The 18,065-nt window shown below is 43.2% G+C and overlaps 1 protein-coding gene across 2 annotated transcripts in view; it reads right to left on the bottom strand.

The window, feature by feature from the left end:
• Window positions 1-18,065, bottom strand: part of KLHL18 (kelch like family member 18) — a 37,772-nt gene that overhangs the window by 18,090 nt on the left and 1,617 nt on the right. For both annotated transcript variants that reach the window (XM_089533793.1, XM_089533795.1), the window contains exons 2-5: window positions 8,080-8,210; window positions 5,349-5,489; window positions 1,477-1,675; window positions 769-929 (exon numbers count right to left, since the gene is read on the bottom strand). In XM_089533793.1, the coding sequence (XP_089389919.1) occupies window positions 769-929; window positions 1,477-1,675; window positions 5,349-5,489; window positions 8,080-8,210 (632 nt within the window). The remainder of the gene's footprint in view (window positions 1-768; window positions 930-1,476; window positions 1,676-5,348; window positions 5,490-8,079; window positions 8,211-18,065) is intronic.

Genomic DNA, 18,065 nt, shown 5'->3' with positions numbered 1-18,065 from the left:
ATGACAATCATCTGATGACTACAAAATTCAGCGTTAACGCATAGGCATGCGAAGACTTGGCAGATATCAGAGGTCACAGGGTTCACAAAATTTTGAGTATTTTGCTACAACATTCTGAACATTCACAAGTGGTATATGGGCATGTTTAATAAATCAAACTTATAATTTGACCTTAAGCAGAAAAATTCCAAGAGAAAATATACCTGAAGGAAGGAGGCAGTAAACAGTTGTACCCATTTCCCCTCACAGTCTGTGTTTGATGCTCTCAGAGTCACAGTATACATTATAGAGGAGGTCACTGTGGAGAGCTTTTAGGTTGTTATACTTCCCACGCTGCAGACGTGTTACATGAGCAAGCACTGAAAAATGAAAGCCACCCCCTCAAAACCAAGGTGTAATGTAGTACTATGCAAAATTCTCCTGCCTTTTCCTGTATCACGCCCGAAATGGTTTTGACCATGCAGTAAAGATCACAGAAAGGCCTCAAAGAAATACAAGGCCAGAGGCACTGTGCAGCTCACTGCCTGCCCTGAATTTAAAGGACAGAGAAGATACAAGAGAGAGAAAATTAAGACAATGCTCTTACTTCCACCGTCTGTACTGCCAGGATCATCTTGAGGAAAACTCCCTCTCTCTGTGGCCTGCATGGTGGAGAAAGGATTTCAAGTTTGGGGGCTCCACACCTCTCATTTCTCTCAGTGCTTCCTCATTGTAATCCCAGTCACATACCTGCTGTTGTAAAGAAGGAAGCCCACCTACCCCACTCACCTGCACTTGTGGCAGCTGCGGACCAGCTCATCCTGTTGCACACGATCTGTGAGGAACTGGGGCCGACAGAGAGGGAGACGGAGTTTGGAAAGGAGCTCCGGCAAAAAGGCTTCTCGATGTTCACGGTCATACCTCACCCACGCCAAGGCAGCTTCGAAGACCTGCCAGAAGAGGAAGAGGCATCTATCTGTCAGGGACCTTATCAAGAGAGTTTGCTAGTTATCTACAGTGGAGCTGCAAAAATTTAAGCCAACAACACCATTTCTAATTGAGAGCTGCCTTGAGAAATTCACTAGGAAACAGTAAGGCAGACTCTGTTGTTGCTATTGTGTGCCTTCAAATCATTTCAGACTTATGGTAACCCTAAGGCAATCCTATCATGGGTTTATAGGGCCAAATAGGTACAATAAGCACGTTTTAAATTGAATTATTAATTTGGATATTCTGTCTTTTCTGATTACAGACTTCATTATGTTATAAATAATATTAAGGTAGGCAGACTGAGCAAAAATTAATTCCATCCCATTCTTATTCCTCCCCACATTGTATTAATTGCCGTGTTGAGAGGGGGGGGGGAGGGTTGGGGTTACTTTCATCTGATGTAAGGCTGTAAAATTCAATAGATAAACCAATTGCGGAAAGGACAAGCAAAGGCAGAATACACATCTTTTTAATAATGACACCAGCCTCTGAATCCGGCATACATACCTGCTCCTCCAGCTTAACGTTGAGCTCGTCTCTCGAGACTAGCTCCAAGACGTCCTCAAAGGATAGGGCTAGGAACTCTTCTGACATGGACACTTCAACAAAGTGCTGGTGGATGAAGCTGTTGGCAGCATCGTAGAGTACGGCACACATCATGGTTTCGGCAAACTGCCGCACTCCTAGGCAGTTTTTTGGGTGAAGCCTTTAAGGACAAAGCAGATGGAACTTAATGACTAGAAAAAAATTTGTCTGCTTCGGGGGGTTTTCTGGTCTATCAGACAATAAGTTACTCACACAAACAACCACTCCCAATATCCTCTAGCATCAAGGGTGGGAATCCCTTCTAGATGGGATAGAGCTAGAACTCTCAGCAACCCTAGGCAGCATAGCCGCTGGAGAGGAATGCTCAGAGTTGCAAAATTGCATCTGGAGATCTGAATGAGTCCCACTCCAATTTAACATAGGAAGAAAAGGGAGCCAGAGAAGAGGCTATGCCTATAGGATCAAAGTTGATTCTTAATAGCTGGGGTTAGTTGGAAACTGTTCTAGGGTCCAATGACAATCTTGAACCCAACTCTCACAGAAATGAATGGTTGGCGTTCACTCCTAAATGAGGGAGTGTGTGTACAGAATTAAGTGCTACAGATTAAGATTTGAAGTACAAATAGGCTTTAGTATTGTTAGGGTGTTCTTAATAGCTATATTTTTACTTTTTTTAAAAAAGAAACTTATTGTCTATAGCTGCCTTGAACCCATGGCAAAAGAAACAAAGAAAAGGTATGGGTTTTAAATTAAGTAAATCAAACTTCTGATTTCCAGTCTCAAGAATAGATAGAGAAAAAAAGAGACCCCAGGCCCTTCTTCCAAGTCCACGCTAAAAGTTATACTAGAACTTTCTGTTGTAATTAGATTTCGGAGGGTGTGTGAGAAATCCTCTTCAGGTGGATACCAAGGGAAATGAAATAGCAAGTCTTTCAAGAAATCAAATCAGACTTTGACATGCTTAATTCTTAGATGCGCAGAGGTTTGTTTGATTTTTAATGGAGAAGTATTCAGCTGTTTATGAGAATCTTCCACCTTCAATACAAAGTGTACACTCCAGAGATAAATTGACCTCGTGGTCAGCAATTGATTCAGTTCTCCACACACCTTGCAAAGTCAAAACTTCCTTGGGGTAGATTTTCGTCAAGCCGCACTCTTTGTTAGACCACTCCTTATTTGTTCCACTTGCCCTACCTTCCAGAGGGTCTGAAGAGCATGTGGAGAACTTGCAAATAAAAGTTGGGTAATAAACATTCATGTGTGTGCTTTTGTGCATTTAGCATTTCTGTTCATTGCCATTTCACACTTACATAGTTAGCACTTGACATTTACTTAATATTTTAAGCTTCTGTTGGTCTATCTGAATGATGAGGGAATATTGGGTAGAAGTGTTTACATTGGCCAGACTACCATTTTCCTGCCAATTTACAAGGTGTCCCCTTTGATTTTATATTGTTCTTCCTTCCTTCCTTGGCTGCTGCCACAATGCAGAATTAATGCAGTTTGATACCACTTTAATGATCACTGCGCCATCTTGGGAATCCTGGGATCTGTAGTTTGCTGTGGCACCAGGGCTCTTGGACAAAGGCTAAATATCTCACAGAACTACAAATCCTAGAATTCCATAGCATTGAGCCATGGCAGTTAAAGCGGTGTCAAACTGCATTAATTCTGCAGCATGGATGCAGCCTCACCATCTCTCCCCAACTGGAGCATGTGCTAGGGACTTAAAATCTACCCTGAGGAAGTTTTGATTTTGCAGACACAGATCATATTAATAGCATGTGTAATATTTGCTTCCCCTGAAGCACTTATATTGGTGCTGCATAAGGAAAAGCACACCACCAATGACAGTGAGCTGTTTCCTATGGAGTTCTCTGTCCCTTTGTCCACCGGCATATCCGCAATGTGCCTTAACTCAAATAGCATTGGAGGAGAGCAGAGTGGCGAGCATAACTTTCTGAGATGCCCCACAATTTTAAAATTCTCGTTTTCTGACGAACAAAGGAGTGTGGGTGTTTCCTTCATCACCCAGTAAGTGACTGGACAGGAATCCATGAACTTTAGCCAAATGCTTGCCCAATGAAACTTGACTAAAAGTGCTAAGGCCAGGCCATTCAGTCTTGTCTTTTGCATTCTGACCTTTATCCCAGACACATATTGACAAGGACCCCTGGAGCTATCTCTGCTGCACCAGGCCTTAATTTGGACCCCAGAAGAATGCAAAGCGTTTCAAAGAGAAAAGAAACAGCTGCCATCTAAATAAAGCGGACAGCCTCGCCTTCCATGCCAAGGGCTCAGATTACTGAACCAGTACAAGAGAGATTTCAAAAACTGAGCGGGCCTGCATTTCAGCAACCAGGACACAAAAATTGGGAATGGCCTTGTTGTTATTGACTGTGTTATGTTCCAAGGAACACTCTTCTGACGTTCTTGATCATTTTGATATAGTAGGCATTAAAGTAATCCTCATGTACATTCTACATACCTGAGGCATCAAATACTGGCCTGCATGAATGGCATGCTTTAGTAATTAGTAAAGAAAATGTGCAGGATAACTGAGAAACTCTGCTTCCCAAAATATGTGATTAGAAAAATATGAAGCGTATCTGGGAAAGTTTGCTTTTGACCCTACACTAACATACAAAAAAACTCTCAAATTCATCAAAGAACAGTGGCAGGAATATTACACCACGATGGACACTGAAGCAATAAATATATCTGGATTTCCTTGCAGTTTTGCTTTTTAAAAAACCTTCTGTGAGGAAGATAAATGTTTGATTAGACTACCCAGCCTCTCCTTTGCAAGGCATTTACATATTGTCTTTTCAGAATATGAAGACTAACTTTATGGAAGGTAGACATAGGAATATTCCCATACAAGTACGGCTTTGTATTTGTGGAAACCAAGTAATTGAGGACACCATACATTGTGGGCTACACTGTATGTTATATGAAATTGTAAGGGATAAATACTTGGTAAAATGGTCAGAGCCTGTTGCTAAGCTTAATGATAGGGATAAAATTATATATTTGCTTTCTAGTTCAGTTAGGCTAGTCCTGGTTAACGTGTTTAAATTTGTAGTGAAAGTAACCCAACTCAGAACTGTCCCTGACAATAATCAAAATTACATGTGTGTGTATGTGCCTTCAAGTAGCCTGTCAATTTATGGTGACCCCCATTAATTTCATGGGGTTTTCTTAGGCAAGGGATCCTCAGAGGTGGTTTTGCCACTTTCTTCCTCTGAAATATAGCTTACAGCACCAATAGCTGAAGATCAGGAGCATGTTAAAATGTGTTTTCTTGTATACCAGGGAAAGTGAACAAGGGAGGGGGCAGCAGTGGCAGATGACCACTTCAATCCAACTGACTCCAACAGAGGCGACTGTGACCCTGAAGTTACTGTTTCCCAAGAACTGGATTTCCCCATTTCTTCTCTAATGGAGAAGAGTCAAGTGAAGCCATTGACTATGATTCCAGCTGCACTTGGGTTGCGGTGCTTCATTCATCTTATGCCGTCACCTCCACACATGAGGAATATGTGGCAAGGAAAGCTCATTCTCCAATCACTGATTAGTGATAACAATCATTTCCCCCAGTACTTCTCATATTCACAATGGTAAGGCCAGCAGCACATGGAAGAGCTCTCCAAGGGTGAGGGTTTTTTGAGATTGAAAAATGCGGAAAGGGGGGGGGGGCTATGACTTATTTGAAAGGTGAACTGCCACTTTTGGGGTCTTTGACTCTTGTTGCCAGGAGAGTGAGGAGACAATAAAACAGCCAGGGACAGCATTCAGCTCTGTTAATTCTAAAGAAAGTCCAAGTCCCTCACCTCTCCCTGAGGAAAGAGCAACAGGCATCCTTGATGTTCTGTAGCTGCAAGAAGCTCGCTCCCATCAACAAGGACTGGACATTCTGCTGGTCTATTGCCAAGTGACCATTATAGGCAAAGTTGATCAGAGCTTCCAGTGCACTAAAGCAGGTAAAGAAAAGTGGGAAAGCATCAGCAGTATTCAACACTCAAAACAATTACTATAAGAAACAAATATATATCTGAGAGGAGACAGAGGTCAGCTCCTAACCTGGTCTGTGCTAACTCACAGGTATTTTTTCCAGATCCCAAACATTTCTACCTTTCAATAACAAATACATCAAGCTTCTAGTTCTTGAGATTGCAGATAAGATACTGAAAGTACATATTAAAAAAATGGATAAAAAGTTACTGAAATCCAAAGTGGTTGTCACATTTCAGAATTTCTTGAAACCATGACACCAGCGTGGTATTTCACACACTGAAAGGCAGTTTGTCTCAAACAAACATGTCCACAGAGCTTTGTCACAACACCCATCCACCCTTAATTTTAAAAACCAATTATCTTTCTTCCTGTTCCCAGGTGCTCAGAACAGCTGCCTTTTCTTAGAATCGCTGGCCTGTTACAGACAGTCAAAATAAAGCTGCTTCGAGTCACAGTGGAGGTATGGTGTTTCAATGATGCATGCGTCCTAAGAGTCCAGAAGTCGCACCAAAGCCACGCTCCAGACTGGAGCGTGGCTTTGGTGCGACTTCTGGACTCTTAGGACGCATGCATCATTGAAACACCATACCTCCACTGTGACTCGAAGCAGCTTTATTTTGGCTGTCTGTAACAGGCCATAGAATAATTGAGTTGGAAGAGATCACAAGGGCCACCGCCAGTATTTCTCTAAGTTTACTAAAATCAGCTTTCCTAAAGACTAGAATGCATGTCTGACTATACCTGGCTTCTCCTTTCATTGCATAACAAACTCCAGGAGAACATGGTCACTTCTACATAAGGATCCCACCACTTGCACCCCATTAACCAGGTCATCCCTGTTGGTTAGGATCAGATCCAAAATAGCTGACCCCCTTGTTGCCTCTTCCACCTTTTGGACAATGAAACTGTCTCCAAGGCAAGTGAGATATTTGCTAGACCTTGAAGATTTGGCTGAGTTTGACTTCCAGCAAATATCAGAATAGTTGCAGTAACTCATCTCGCCTTCCTGAGTGTGTTCATCTGTTCTAGAAAGGCATCATCCAATTCCTCAGTCTGACTTGGGGGTCTGTAGTAGACTCCCACAATAACATCCTTGTTCTTTCTCTCCCCTTTAATTTTTATCCAGATGCTCTCCACCTGGCTTCCAGGATTGGATCTCTTCACTGGCGTAAATGTCCCTGACATATAAGGCTATTCCTCCAACTTTCCTGTTTTGCCTATTTCTTTTTAAAAGGTTACAGCCCTCTATTCCTACATTCCAATAATGAGTCTCATCCCACCAGGTTTGAGTGATGCCTATTATATCATATTTACTTTGTTGTACTAGGAGTTCAAGTTCATCTTGCTTATTTCCCATGCTCTGTGCATTAGTGTAGAGACATCTTAGACCATGGGTCCTCTTTACTTTCTGCCTGTACAAGATTTTTTGCCTCCCACTGTTGGGTCCTTGCACTGTTTGTCTTGTTTCCTCTATGACAGTTTGCCTATTTTCTCCAGCCCTTTTGCCTTCCAGAATACTGTCTCCCTCCCCTACATAACTCAGTTTAAAGCCCTCCTGATAAAATTTTTGAGACTACTGACAAAAACATTGCCAACTGGTGTGAGATGCAACCCATCCCTTGCCAGAAGCCCCTCCTCATGGAACCTCAGACCATGATCCAAGAATCCAAACCGTTCTTGGTGACACCACCTACGAAGCCACTTGTTTACACCTGCTGTTCTCTTCTCCCTTCCTGGACCATGCCCTTCGACTGGGAGAAGAGATGAGATGACAGCCTGTGCATCCATCTCTTTCAACTTCCTACCCAAAGCCTCATAATCCCTTATGATATTCTGAAGGCTGTGCCTTGCCGTATCATTGGTTCCCACATGAACCAAAAGAAAGGGGTAACGGTCAGTAGGCTTGACAAGTCTTGTCAGCCTCTCTGTCACATAATGGATCTTTGTCACAGGGAGACAGCACATGTCCCGAGACATCTTGTCAGGCCCACAAACCACTGGTTCAGTACCTCTCAGGAAGGAGTCCCCCATGACCACCACACACCTCTTCCGAGGCTGAGCAGTGGCTGTTCCCTTCTTCACATTCTTTTGAGGTGGATTAGCCTCAGGCTGGTTCCAGGCAAGATAGTTCCTTATCCAAACAGCACTGTGTTATTTTTCTCGATCCTATCAATTCCATGAATGACTCAGGGCAATTGCACAGCAAAGTTTCAAGTAAACTGAGGGTATTTATCAAAGGGATGGACTACACCTCTCAGGATGCCTTATGACTTGCTATTTGGACTAGGGCACATGGGAGCTGCAATCCAACTACATCTGAAGGGTCACAAGATCCCTGCCCTGATCTAGAAACACCCTGAGAAGCAGTACCTACCACACAAGATGATTATAGAGTCATTGCAGATGTTACAGCCTCAATGTAGAAGCCACTTTAAATGGTTTCACAAGGACTTGGCACCTGCTTGGTCTAGAGGGGTGAGAAACCTCTGACTGGCTCATGCAGTGAGAAGATGCACAACCCAAATTGCTCTGAAACCTGAGGGTTACCTTGGATCCATGCCCTGCATGACAATCTCATCTTGCTTGCATTCCATCATGTCATTCGTGAACATGGCGTGGAAATAAGGGATAGAAGCTGCCAAGACAATCCGGTGGGCACTAAACTTGTGGTCTCCAACCTAAACAGAAGCAGAAGAGGGCAGACATTAGTTGTTTGGCACCAGGGAGGTGCCAGTGGCCATGTGGGCTGGGAGATTCTGGGAGTTGTAACACTGCCCAGCAGTAGCTTTCAAAATCTCTGCAACTTTGCCAGTAACTGGGGCGTAATGGTGGGACAAATTCACTCATCAGATTCACTTCATAGCAAAAGACCAGGTGGGTGAACATCCCTGCAGCCTAGTCATCATTACCTTTAATGTATAATGTCAATACTAATTATTATTATTTACAGTGAAAGGAGACTGTTCTGCTACACATAGCTTTGGGACTTGGCCCTGTTGGGAAACTATGCACTGTTGTTGTAGAGTAAGTGATGGTGTGAGAAGGAGTAGAGGAAAACACAATTTTCTGGTTTATGATCCTTTTATGTACCTGTATTGAGAAGAACATACCAAGGTCTGGATCTGAGCTTCTCTTGTTCAAAACCATACTCTTTTTTGTGTTTAAATTTAGCCAGCTTTTGGGCTCTGCCTGCCATTCTTTAGCACAGGGGAGGTCAAACTGTATTGATGCACAAATATACATTTTGGTGCTATCTAGGATGGCGTTGCACCAGTCAAAATTACTCCCTTGCATGAGCTCTGAGCACACATGGCTGTTTCTGCCTAGTCTGGTCAAGCAGCACCTTGGAAAAGCGACTTATGGGGACAACAACTCCCAGAACCCCCAAAGTATGTTCTAAAATGGTAAGGCAGAGAGAGAGGAAGAATGGATTTCAAAAAGAACCCAAACCTTCCTCAGAAAACTGAAGACTCTCCTGAAAGAGGGCACTTGAAGAGCTATAGGTCTTGCTGCCTTGAATCCATTTTGGAAGAAAGGCAGGATATAATATAATAAACAAATAAAATAGCCATAATGCAAACAAGAACAGTGTTAAGATTTCACTAGCACTAGAAGTATTCTCGGAGCCAGTGTGCCATTGTGGTTTGAGTGCTGGCCTAGGACTCTGGAGATCCGTTTAAATCCCTGCTCAGCCATGGAAAGTCACATTCTCTCAGCCTCAGAGATAGGCAAACCCCCTCTGAACAAATCTTGCCAAGAAAACCCCATGATAGGGGATGGCCTTAGCGTGGTCATAAATCGGAAACAACCTGACAGCATACAACAAGTATTCTATAAAAGGATTTCAAACCTCCTGTGAATGCCAGGCAATTTAATTAACATTTCACCTTGAAACATTGATGTCACGGTGCTATTTTAAGTATCCGCAACAAAAACTTTTCTGTGAGCCATCTGTGTGTATTTTATTAAATTTATTCCTGGTCCAAGAAGCCTTTCTGGATAAAGACATGTAGCTTCTTGAGGGTTACTGGAATGGGAGGAGAAGGGCTGGATGAATTAACAGCTTACAACAACAACATTCAATCTGCCAGATAAAACCCAAATGCAGCACTAAAAGGAATTGAACTCTGCAAATAATTTTGCTGTATGGAACTGGGAAGTGTAGGAGGAGGTGCTTGCCTATATTTTCTAGACAAATATGTTTTCCCAAGATGCATCCAGGTTTGGAATATGTTCAGTGATAAGTAACAGTGTGATGACAGGAAAAGCGGTATGAAAGAAGAAAATGGAGCAATTAGGAAACATAACAGGAACATGAATGATGGAAGGCCCAGTGTGATCCAGCAGCCAATGCCCTAACAGTGATTCTGGGTGATTTAGGCTCAAACTACATTTCAGCCCTTGAAATATAACTGAAAGGCAGCATGAAAATACAGCGTAGTAAAATAAATACTACATTTTCTCTTAACAGAACGCAGCCAGCTGTTAGAAAGTAAAAAGATTCAGTTTCTTTTAAAAGGGAGAGTTGCAGTGAATTGAAGAGTGGCACTTACTGTAATGACCTTTTAAATTGTTTGTATGTCCTTTTAAACTGATGTGTATATTAACTGATGTATTTTAAGTGATGTGGTGTGTTCGTTAAATGTTGTTGTCAATCCATGGGGAGAAGTGGGTAATAAATTAATTAAACAACAATAACAACAATAATAGTAAGATTTAAAAATACACAGGCCAAGGTCCTACATTGTGAACATCGGCTCTGTGTAGTGCAAATCTGCACATACAGGATTATGCATTAATCACGCTATTTGACCCTTGTGTTGAATAGTATGTACAGTTGAATCAAGAGACCAAATGCACAGTGTGCAGCACAAACCCATGGATGATGCACATCCATATGGAATGAGCTTCTGCATGCACAATGGGCTCCATGCACAAGCTCACATCTGCAAGTGTGAACTGAATCCAGACATTTGAGGCTAGACAGAAATCACCATCTGCTTCCCTGAGGAAAACTGTGTTGTCTGCCTTCAAGTCGTTTCCAACTTATGGCGACCCTAAGGCAATCCTATCACAGGGTTTTCTTGGCAAGTTTCTTCAGAGAGGTTTTGCCAGTTCTTTCCTCTGAGGCGGAGTATGACTTGTCCAACGGCACCCAGCTGGGATTCGAACCCTGGTCTCCGCTCTGCTCTGGGGCCACAACAAACTACTATGCCCAGAATTGAGCCATGGCAGTTAAAGCGGCGTCAAACCGTATTATTTCTGCAGTGTGGATGCAGCCCTAGATACCTTGGGGGACTGGAGGTGGCTGGTGATCCTCCTCAAAGACTTTATTTATGGAACCTCCACGTAACAATTGTGTTCATGTTTCATCTTTAAGATGGGTTTAGTAAGAAAAGTCATTGAGAACATGCAAATTCAAGTCCACTCAGTCTGACCTCTGAAAACAGGGTGTACATAGCTCTTAAGTGTTGCTCCCTGTGCTGGTTTAACAAGAAACTGTTCTCCCAGCACAACTGCAATTGCACATTAATAAGACCTACTGAACACCCATGCCTTTGGCAGAGCAACACTGTTAGGTGCTCTAAAAGATGTCAGACCAGTAGATCAAAGTATCTGCTCTGGGACAAGGAAATCTTTGTTTTGTTCAGCCTCAGAAGGGCCCTCTGGGATTTCCACTTGAGTTATGAATTTGCCTTGTTCTGCACACACTTCCAGCTATTAAGACAGGACTCAAAGGGCATGTCACTCAAAAACGTTGTAAGGTACCAGATGTACTGGAACATTGATAAGAGTCAGTAGGAAAAAAGTTTTTAAAATGCTCTATTATCTATAGATATTGCTCTTCTTTTCAATGGGTATGTGTTTAACCCTTGTTGTTGTTGTTGTTGTTGTGTGCCTTCAAGTTGTTTCCAACTCATGGAGGCCCTATCATCAAATCCTATAAGAGATTAATCATATTTAATCATGATAAAGTATGTACTTTTATCTGTATGACTTCCTCCAATCTTCTTGTGAGTTTGTGGGAACTGGGAGTAAAAGTACAGTCCCCAGCCTTTCCAAAGTTGACTTGACACTGCTCTAGAAGTCAGGTGAGGCATCAGTTACCTGCCTTCCTGGAACAGTCCATGTTTGTCATCTCTGATGATTGTTATTTATGATAAATAAATGCAGTTGAAAGTTGCTCTGGTTAGTTCCATTACCAGCTTTTTAATGTGTGATGTAATATATCCTTTGAAGTACTAGTAATTGTGTGTGTGTTGGGGGGGGATGAAATCAGTGTAAGAAGTACTATAATATTTGCAAAACAGAGCTATAGGGGCTTCATAGATTCAAAATATAAAAACTGTCATTTTGTAAATTTAATCACCATAAACAATACAATCACAGAATCATAGAGTTGGAAGAGACCACAAGAGCCATCCAATCCAACCGTACTGCCATGCAGGAACTCTCAATCAAAGCATCCCTGACAGATGGCCATCCAGCCTCTGTTTAAAGACCTCCAAGGAAGGAGACTCCAGCCAAATATCCAAGGAAGGAGTGTGTTCCACTGCCGAACAGCCCTTACTGTCAGGAAGTTCCTCCTAATGTTGAGCTGGAATCTCTTTTCCTGTAGCTTGCATCCATTGCTTTGTGTCCTATTCTCTGGAGCAGCAGAAAACAAGCTTGCTGCATCTTCAATGTGACACCCCTTCAAATTCTTAAACAGGGCTATCAGAGTTATAGATACATAGTTGTAGTAAATATCAGAATTAGAGATAGTGACCTTAGGTTACAAAACTAAGTCTGCATATCTGGTTTGTGCCAGAAAAAAGAGGGCAGGGAAATGATGTTAAGCAAACTGATGCAGAATTGACATGGCTTGAGTGGAAATTTGCAGTTTCCTTTATATTCTTGTGGGGAAATGTCATGACTAATCACTGATCCAACTGGACCAGACTAATCTGCAGAGCTGCTCAGGATCATAATCTGCCATTTGCAACTCTGTCAGTCCCATACTGCACCAAACGCCCACCCCTTCTTTATCAGGAGGCCTCAGGCAGCAAAAACAACAGAGACAGGAAGAGGAGTAGCTGCTCTTATCCAGTATCAACCATCCAGGAATCTCAAGTGCTTCCAGCTCCCCACCCCAAATTATGAATTGGCCTGAATAGTTTATATGCTTTGTTACTGGTAAAACATCTATGCTAGCAGCTGCCTGCTCTTCCTGATCTTTTCCAGGTCCATGCAATCTCCACTGAAGCTCTCAGGGGATTTCATAATCTGCAATTTCCTGATGGTCACGAAAAGAGTCTCTGGACCCCTTCATCGCTGGATGGACCTTCCGCTGCTTTTTCAGGCTTCAATATATGCCTGGAAAACCTATTCAAGAGTTAACCAAGCCTGCTTTCACAGCATTCAGGGACTGACTGCTAAGTAAATTGGGGAAAGGACATTATGCTCTGTCTAGAGGACAAGGGAAGAAGGTTGCTCTCCCAAGGAGAAATCTTCCTTTCTATGCAAAGTCAACCATGATCCATATATCACCAGAAAGGAATGCTAAGAGGGAAGTAGAACCACATGTACCGCAATAAAAAAGTCTACTTCATAACCATGAAAGATAAAGGCCCTTGATATAACAGAGTGTATTGACTGTAACACTTTCCTGGAAGAGGATGAGACGTAAAATCCTTATCAATAACTGAGTAAGCGCACAATGAAAAATGGAAGGGTGCATAAACAAAAATGGACCAAAGCAATTTGCTGCCTAAGGCAGGTAAACAAACAGCATCATCACAATTTAAGGACATAGTACCAAAAGAGAGTCAGGTTCTTTTGGAAACCAACTCTATGATTTTATGATTCTAAGCCTAAGGCAATCCCATAAGATCCTCTCCAATAACAATAACAATGAATTGCCAGCCATCTGATGCTATTACTCAACACCAAATATAATCTGCCTCCCTTTTTCCTGGCTGTGATGTTATTAAAGAGCATTTGTAGAAGTTAGCCTACCCTTAGTTTTAAATGCTTTGTTGTTGTTCCTCTGTCCCTTCAAGTTGTTTCCAACTTATGGCAACCCTAAGACGAACCTATCATGGGGTTTTCTTGGCATGATTTGTTCAGAGAAGGTTTGCCATTGCCTTCCCCTGAGGCTGAGAGATCGTGACTTGCCCAAGATCCCCCAGTGGTTTTCTGTGACTGAGGTAGGATTCAAACCCTGGTCTCTCAAAAGTAAGTTCTATCTAAATGAATGAGGATTACTCCCCACTAGATAAAAGGCTTTAGCCAGAAGACACAACACATAAAGGAAGGAAGAAGGGGATAGGAAAAGAGCACATTTCAGCCTCATTTCTTAAAATTATTGTTGTTGTGTGCTTTCAAATTGTTTCTAACTTATGGCGACCCTAAGGCCATATTTATGGAGGTTTCCTGGCAAAATGTGTTCAGAGAGGGTTTGCCATTGCCTTCCACTGAGGCTGAGAGCATGGGACTTGCCCAGCGTCACCCAGTGGGTTTCTATGACTGAGCAGGGATTCAAATGCTCATCTCCAGGGTCACAGTTCAGCATTCAAACCGTTATACCATACAGAGGTATTTTAATTCTATACTGTATTGAATTGTTTTTCAACTTTTAAGTCATTAATTTTTTTAAGCAACTCGTTTTAATCTTATGTTATAAACTGCCTTGCATCTCATGCAGGGAGAAAGATGAGATATAAAGAAAAGAAAACAAAAAGTATTAAACCAACTCCTGACATTGCTTGAGTTCAGAACAGGATCTCTCTATCCCGAGATATCAGCTTGACAAATGTAACAGGAGTGGGAATTATGTGGCCCTCCAGATATTGTTGGCCTACAACTCCCAGTATTTTTTTGCCATCATAGCAAATGGTGAGAGATATAGTTCAATAATAGTTCAATTGCCTACGGAGTGGCAATCACTGCAGCAAAGAATTCATTCAATGCTGCTCGGATTGCGTCGGCGGAGTCTCATCCAGCAGAGCTGGTCAGGGTGGTCAGGGAATTAACTCAAGTACTGACCACCCTGAGCCCTTTGTTAGAACCCACTACAGCTTGCTGTGACGCTTTCACCGACTTCTTCGCCGATAAAATCTCTCAGATAAGGGCTGATCTTGATGCCGGTTTTTTGACAGAGTCAATAAGAGAGGTATCCAGTGCCTCTGGAAACAAGGTTATTCTGGATCAGTTTGAGTCTGTAAGTACTGATGACGTGGACAAGCTCCTTGGAAGTGTAAGGAGGACGACGTGCGCTCTCGACCCTTGCCCTTCTTGGTTGATTGTTCAGGGAGGAGATGCAATGAAAACACCATTACATCTTATTATTAATGCATCTCTTCGGGAGGGTATATTTCCAGCGGCCTTGAAGCAGGCAATAGTAAGACCAATCTTGAAAAAACCCTGCCTTGATCCCCTGTTGAGAAACAATTATTGACCAGTTTCTCTTCTACCATTTTTGGGCAAGGTGATCGAGAGGGCAGTTGCCTCCCAACTCCAAGCTGTCTTGGAGGAAGCTGATTATCTAGACCCATTTCAAACTGGCTTCAGGGCGGGATACGGAGTTGAGACTGCTATGGTCGCCTTAGTCGATGATCTCCGTCTGGGCATCAACAGGGGAGATGTTACCCTGTTGGTGCTCTTGGACATCTCGGCGGCTTTTGATACCATCGACCACGGTATCCTTCTGGGACGCCTGGGGGAATTGGACATCGGAGGCACTGCGCTCCAGTGGTTCCGATCCTATCTCTTGGGAAGGTCCCAGATGGTGAGGCTAGGGGATTGCTACTCCCGTAAAAGGGAGCTAACATCGGGCATCCCTCAGGGTGCCATTTTATCCCCTATGCTGTTTAACATCTATATGAAGCCGCTGGGAGAGATCATCCGGAGACATGGGGCTCGGTGTTATCAGTACACTGATGACACCCAGATCTATCTCTCCATGTCTCCGACTGACACAGTGACTAAGGATGGCATCTCTCCTCTGGATGCCTGCCTGGAGTCAGTAATGGGCTGGATGAGGGAAAACAGACTCAGGCTGAATCCAGAGAAAACAGAGGTACCCATGATAGGTACCCCAAGTCCAGGCAGGGAAATTTGTCATCCAGTCCTAGACGGGGTTAGCCTCCCCCTAAAAGACAAAGTGCGCAGTCTGGGAGTACTTTTGGATCTATCTTTACAACTGTCATCCCAGGTGGATGCGATGGCCAAGAGTGCTTGGTACCAGCTTCGGCTGATATGCCAACTGCGTCCCTGTCTGGACCAAAAGGACCTTGAAATGATAGTACATGCACTGGTAACCTCTCGGTTAGATTTCTGTAATGCGCTCTACATGGGGCTACCTTTGTACCAAGTCCGGAAGCTTCAGTTAGTGCAAAATGCAGCAGCCAGGTTGGTCGCTGGAACATCTAGGGCAGACCATATAACTCCGGTATGAAAATCTCTTCACTGGCTGCCTATTAGCTTCCGGGCCCAATACAAAGTGTCGGTTATTACCTATAAAGCCCTACATGGCTTGGGCCTGAGCTACTTGAAGGAGCGCCTTCTCCCACACAATCCGCCCCCCACTCTCAGGACATCAGGGAAATTCTTATTAGAATGTCCGAGAGTGAGACTGACAACAACACACAAGAAGTCATTCTCATCGACAGCACCTACTCTCTGGAATAACCTTCCTGATGAAATCTGAGCCTGCTCCACTCTGGATGCTTTTAAAAAGGCTCTGAAGACGCATTTATTCCGACTGGCATATCCGTCTGACCCTTCGTAGTCACTATTCCTGATAGACTTGCATATCATTGATTGTAAAGACTCTTGACTGTATGTTTTTATGTACTTTGAGAATTGGGGTTTTATCCTATTTGTATGTATTAACACCCCTGTTGTACACCGCTTTGATCATTGGAAAAGCGGTATAGAAATATAGAAAAACTTCTGACAGATATGGACCACAAAGTTGTGCTGAGGTTCCTCAAGAGGTGCTCTCTCAGGTTGAAAAACAGTGGCCTGTTACAGACAGCCAAAATAAAGCTGCTTCGAGTCACAGTGGAGGTATGGTGTTTCAATGATGCATGTGTCCTAAGAGTCCAGAAGTCGCACCAAAGCCACGCTCCAGCCCTAAGGACTGGAGCGTGGCTTTGGTGTGGCTTCTGGACTCTTAAGGACGCATGCATCATTGAAACACCATACCTCCACTGTGACTCGAAGCAGCTTTATTTTGGCTGTCTGTAACAGGCCAGTATCTTTTTAATTGTGGTTTTTCTACTTTCATAAGGGGTCCTGAGCCTTGAACCCCAGTGAATGTGGAGGGTTCACTGTACAGGAAAACTGCAGCATACTACTCGCTTTGGCCAAACTGCACCCACAACTCTGCTTCCTACTAGGAATGTACTAAAAGCAAGGGGAAAGTCTTCATTTTTTGAGCTGGTTATCTCACATGCTGGAGCCACAAGTGCTGCTGTGGTTTGCGCACAAAGGGTGGGATGCCACAACCGAGGCTGGCCTCCAAATCCAACATCCACAGACCACCCACAAATATAAAAACCAAGAACAGCTATGAATTATTGCTGCCAGCAGCCCGGGCTTCAAAACCCTCTTGAATAACCCACAATTCGCTCCGAAGAGATTGCACATTTTGCAGTGACTAAAAGGTGATGCTATGCCAAAGCGGTTACTCCCAATATTTCGGAGATAAGTCATCTCTGGAGGACTATAATCAGCACAGAGGCTGAAGCGGAGGATCTTGTCAAACAAGGTGCTGCAATAGTATAACAGCTTTAAAATGCTGGAAAGGGAAACATTTTAGATGTGATTTACAAAACTTCACTCCAAAGATTCTAGTCACAATAGCAATCTTACACTATATTCTCCTCCTCTTCTACTACTCCAGGGAGACTGTTGCCATTCTCCGCACTTCAAACTGTCAACTATGAATTCATAGGACTGATATTCATTTAAACTTTCAATAAACTTTAAATGAACTGTTTGGGACTTTGATTTATGGCAAAATAGAGCTTGATTTCTGCTGCTCCAGAGAATGGGACACAGAGCAATGGATGCAAACTAGAGGAAAACAGATTCCAGCTGAACATTAGAAGGAACTTCTTGACAGTAATAATAATAATTAATTTGTTTTATTTATATACCGCTATTCCAAAGATCATAGCAGTGAACAGCAAGTAAGCTAATTTGCCCCCAACAGTCTGGGTACTCATTTTAGCTCCCTCCTCGGAAGGATGCAAGCCTGAGTCGAGCTTGGGCCCTTTTGCTGGTCTTGAACTCGCAACCTTGTGGTTTTGAGTGAATGGCTGCAGTACAGGCATTTAACCACTGCGCCACCAGTGTAAGAGCTGTTTGACACTGGAAGACACTCCCTCAGAAAGTGGTGGAGGATGGAGTCTACTTCTTTGGAGGTTTGCAGACAGGGGCTGGATGGCCATCTGTTGGGAGTGTTTGGAAGGTGTCTTCCTTCATGGCAGAATGGGTTCATAGAAGCACAGAGTTGGAAGAGACCCCAAGAAGGGCCATCCAGT

This window comes from Sceloporus occidentalis, unplaced genomic scaffold, assembly GCF_023333645.1.
Source record: "Sceloporus occidentalis isolate IW3139 unplaced genomic scaffold, rSceOcc1.0.p SCAF_7, whole genome shotgun sequence".
In the NCBI taxonomy this organism is placed as follows: Eukaryota; Metazoa; Chordata; class Lepidosauria; order Squamata; family Phrynosomatidae; genus Sceloporus; species Sceloporus occidentalis.
The sequence above is the reverse complement of the archived record's forward strand: the minus strand, read 5'-3'. Positions and strand labels throughout refer to the sequence as shown.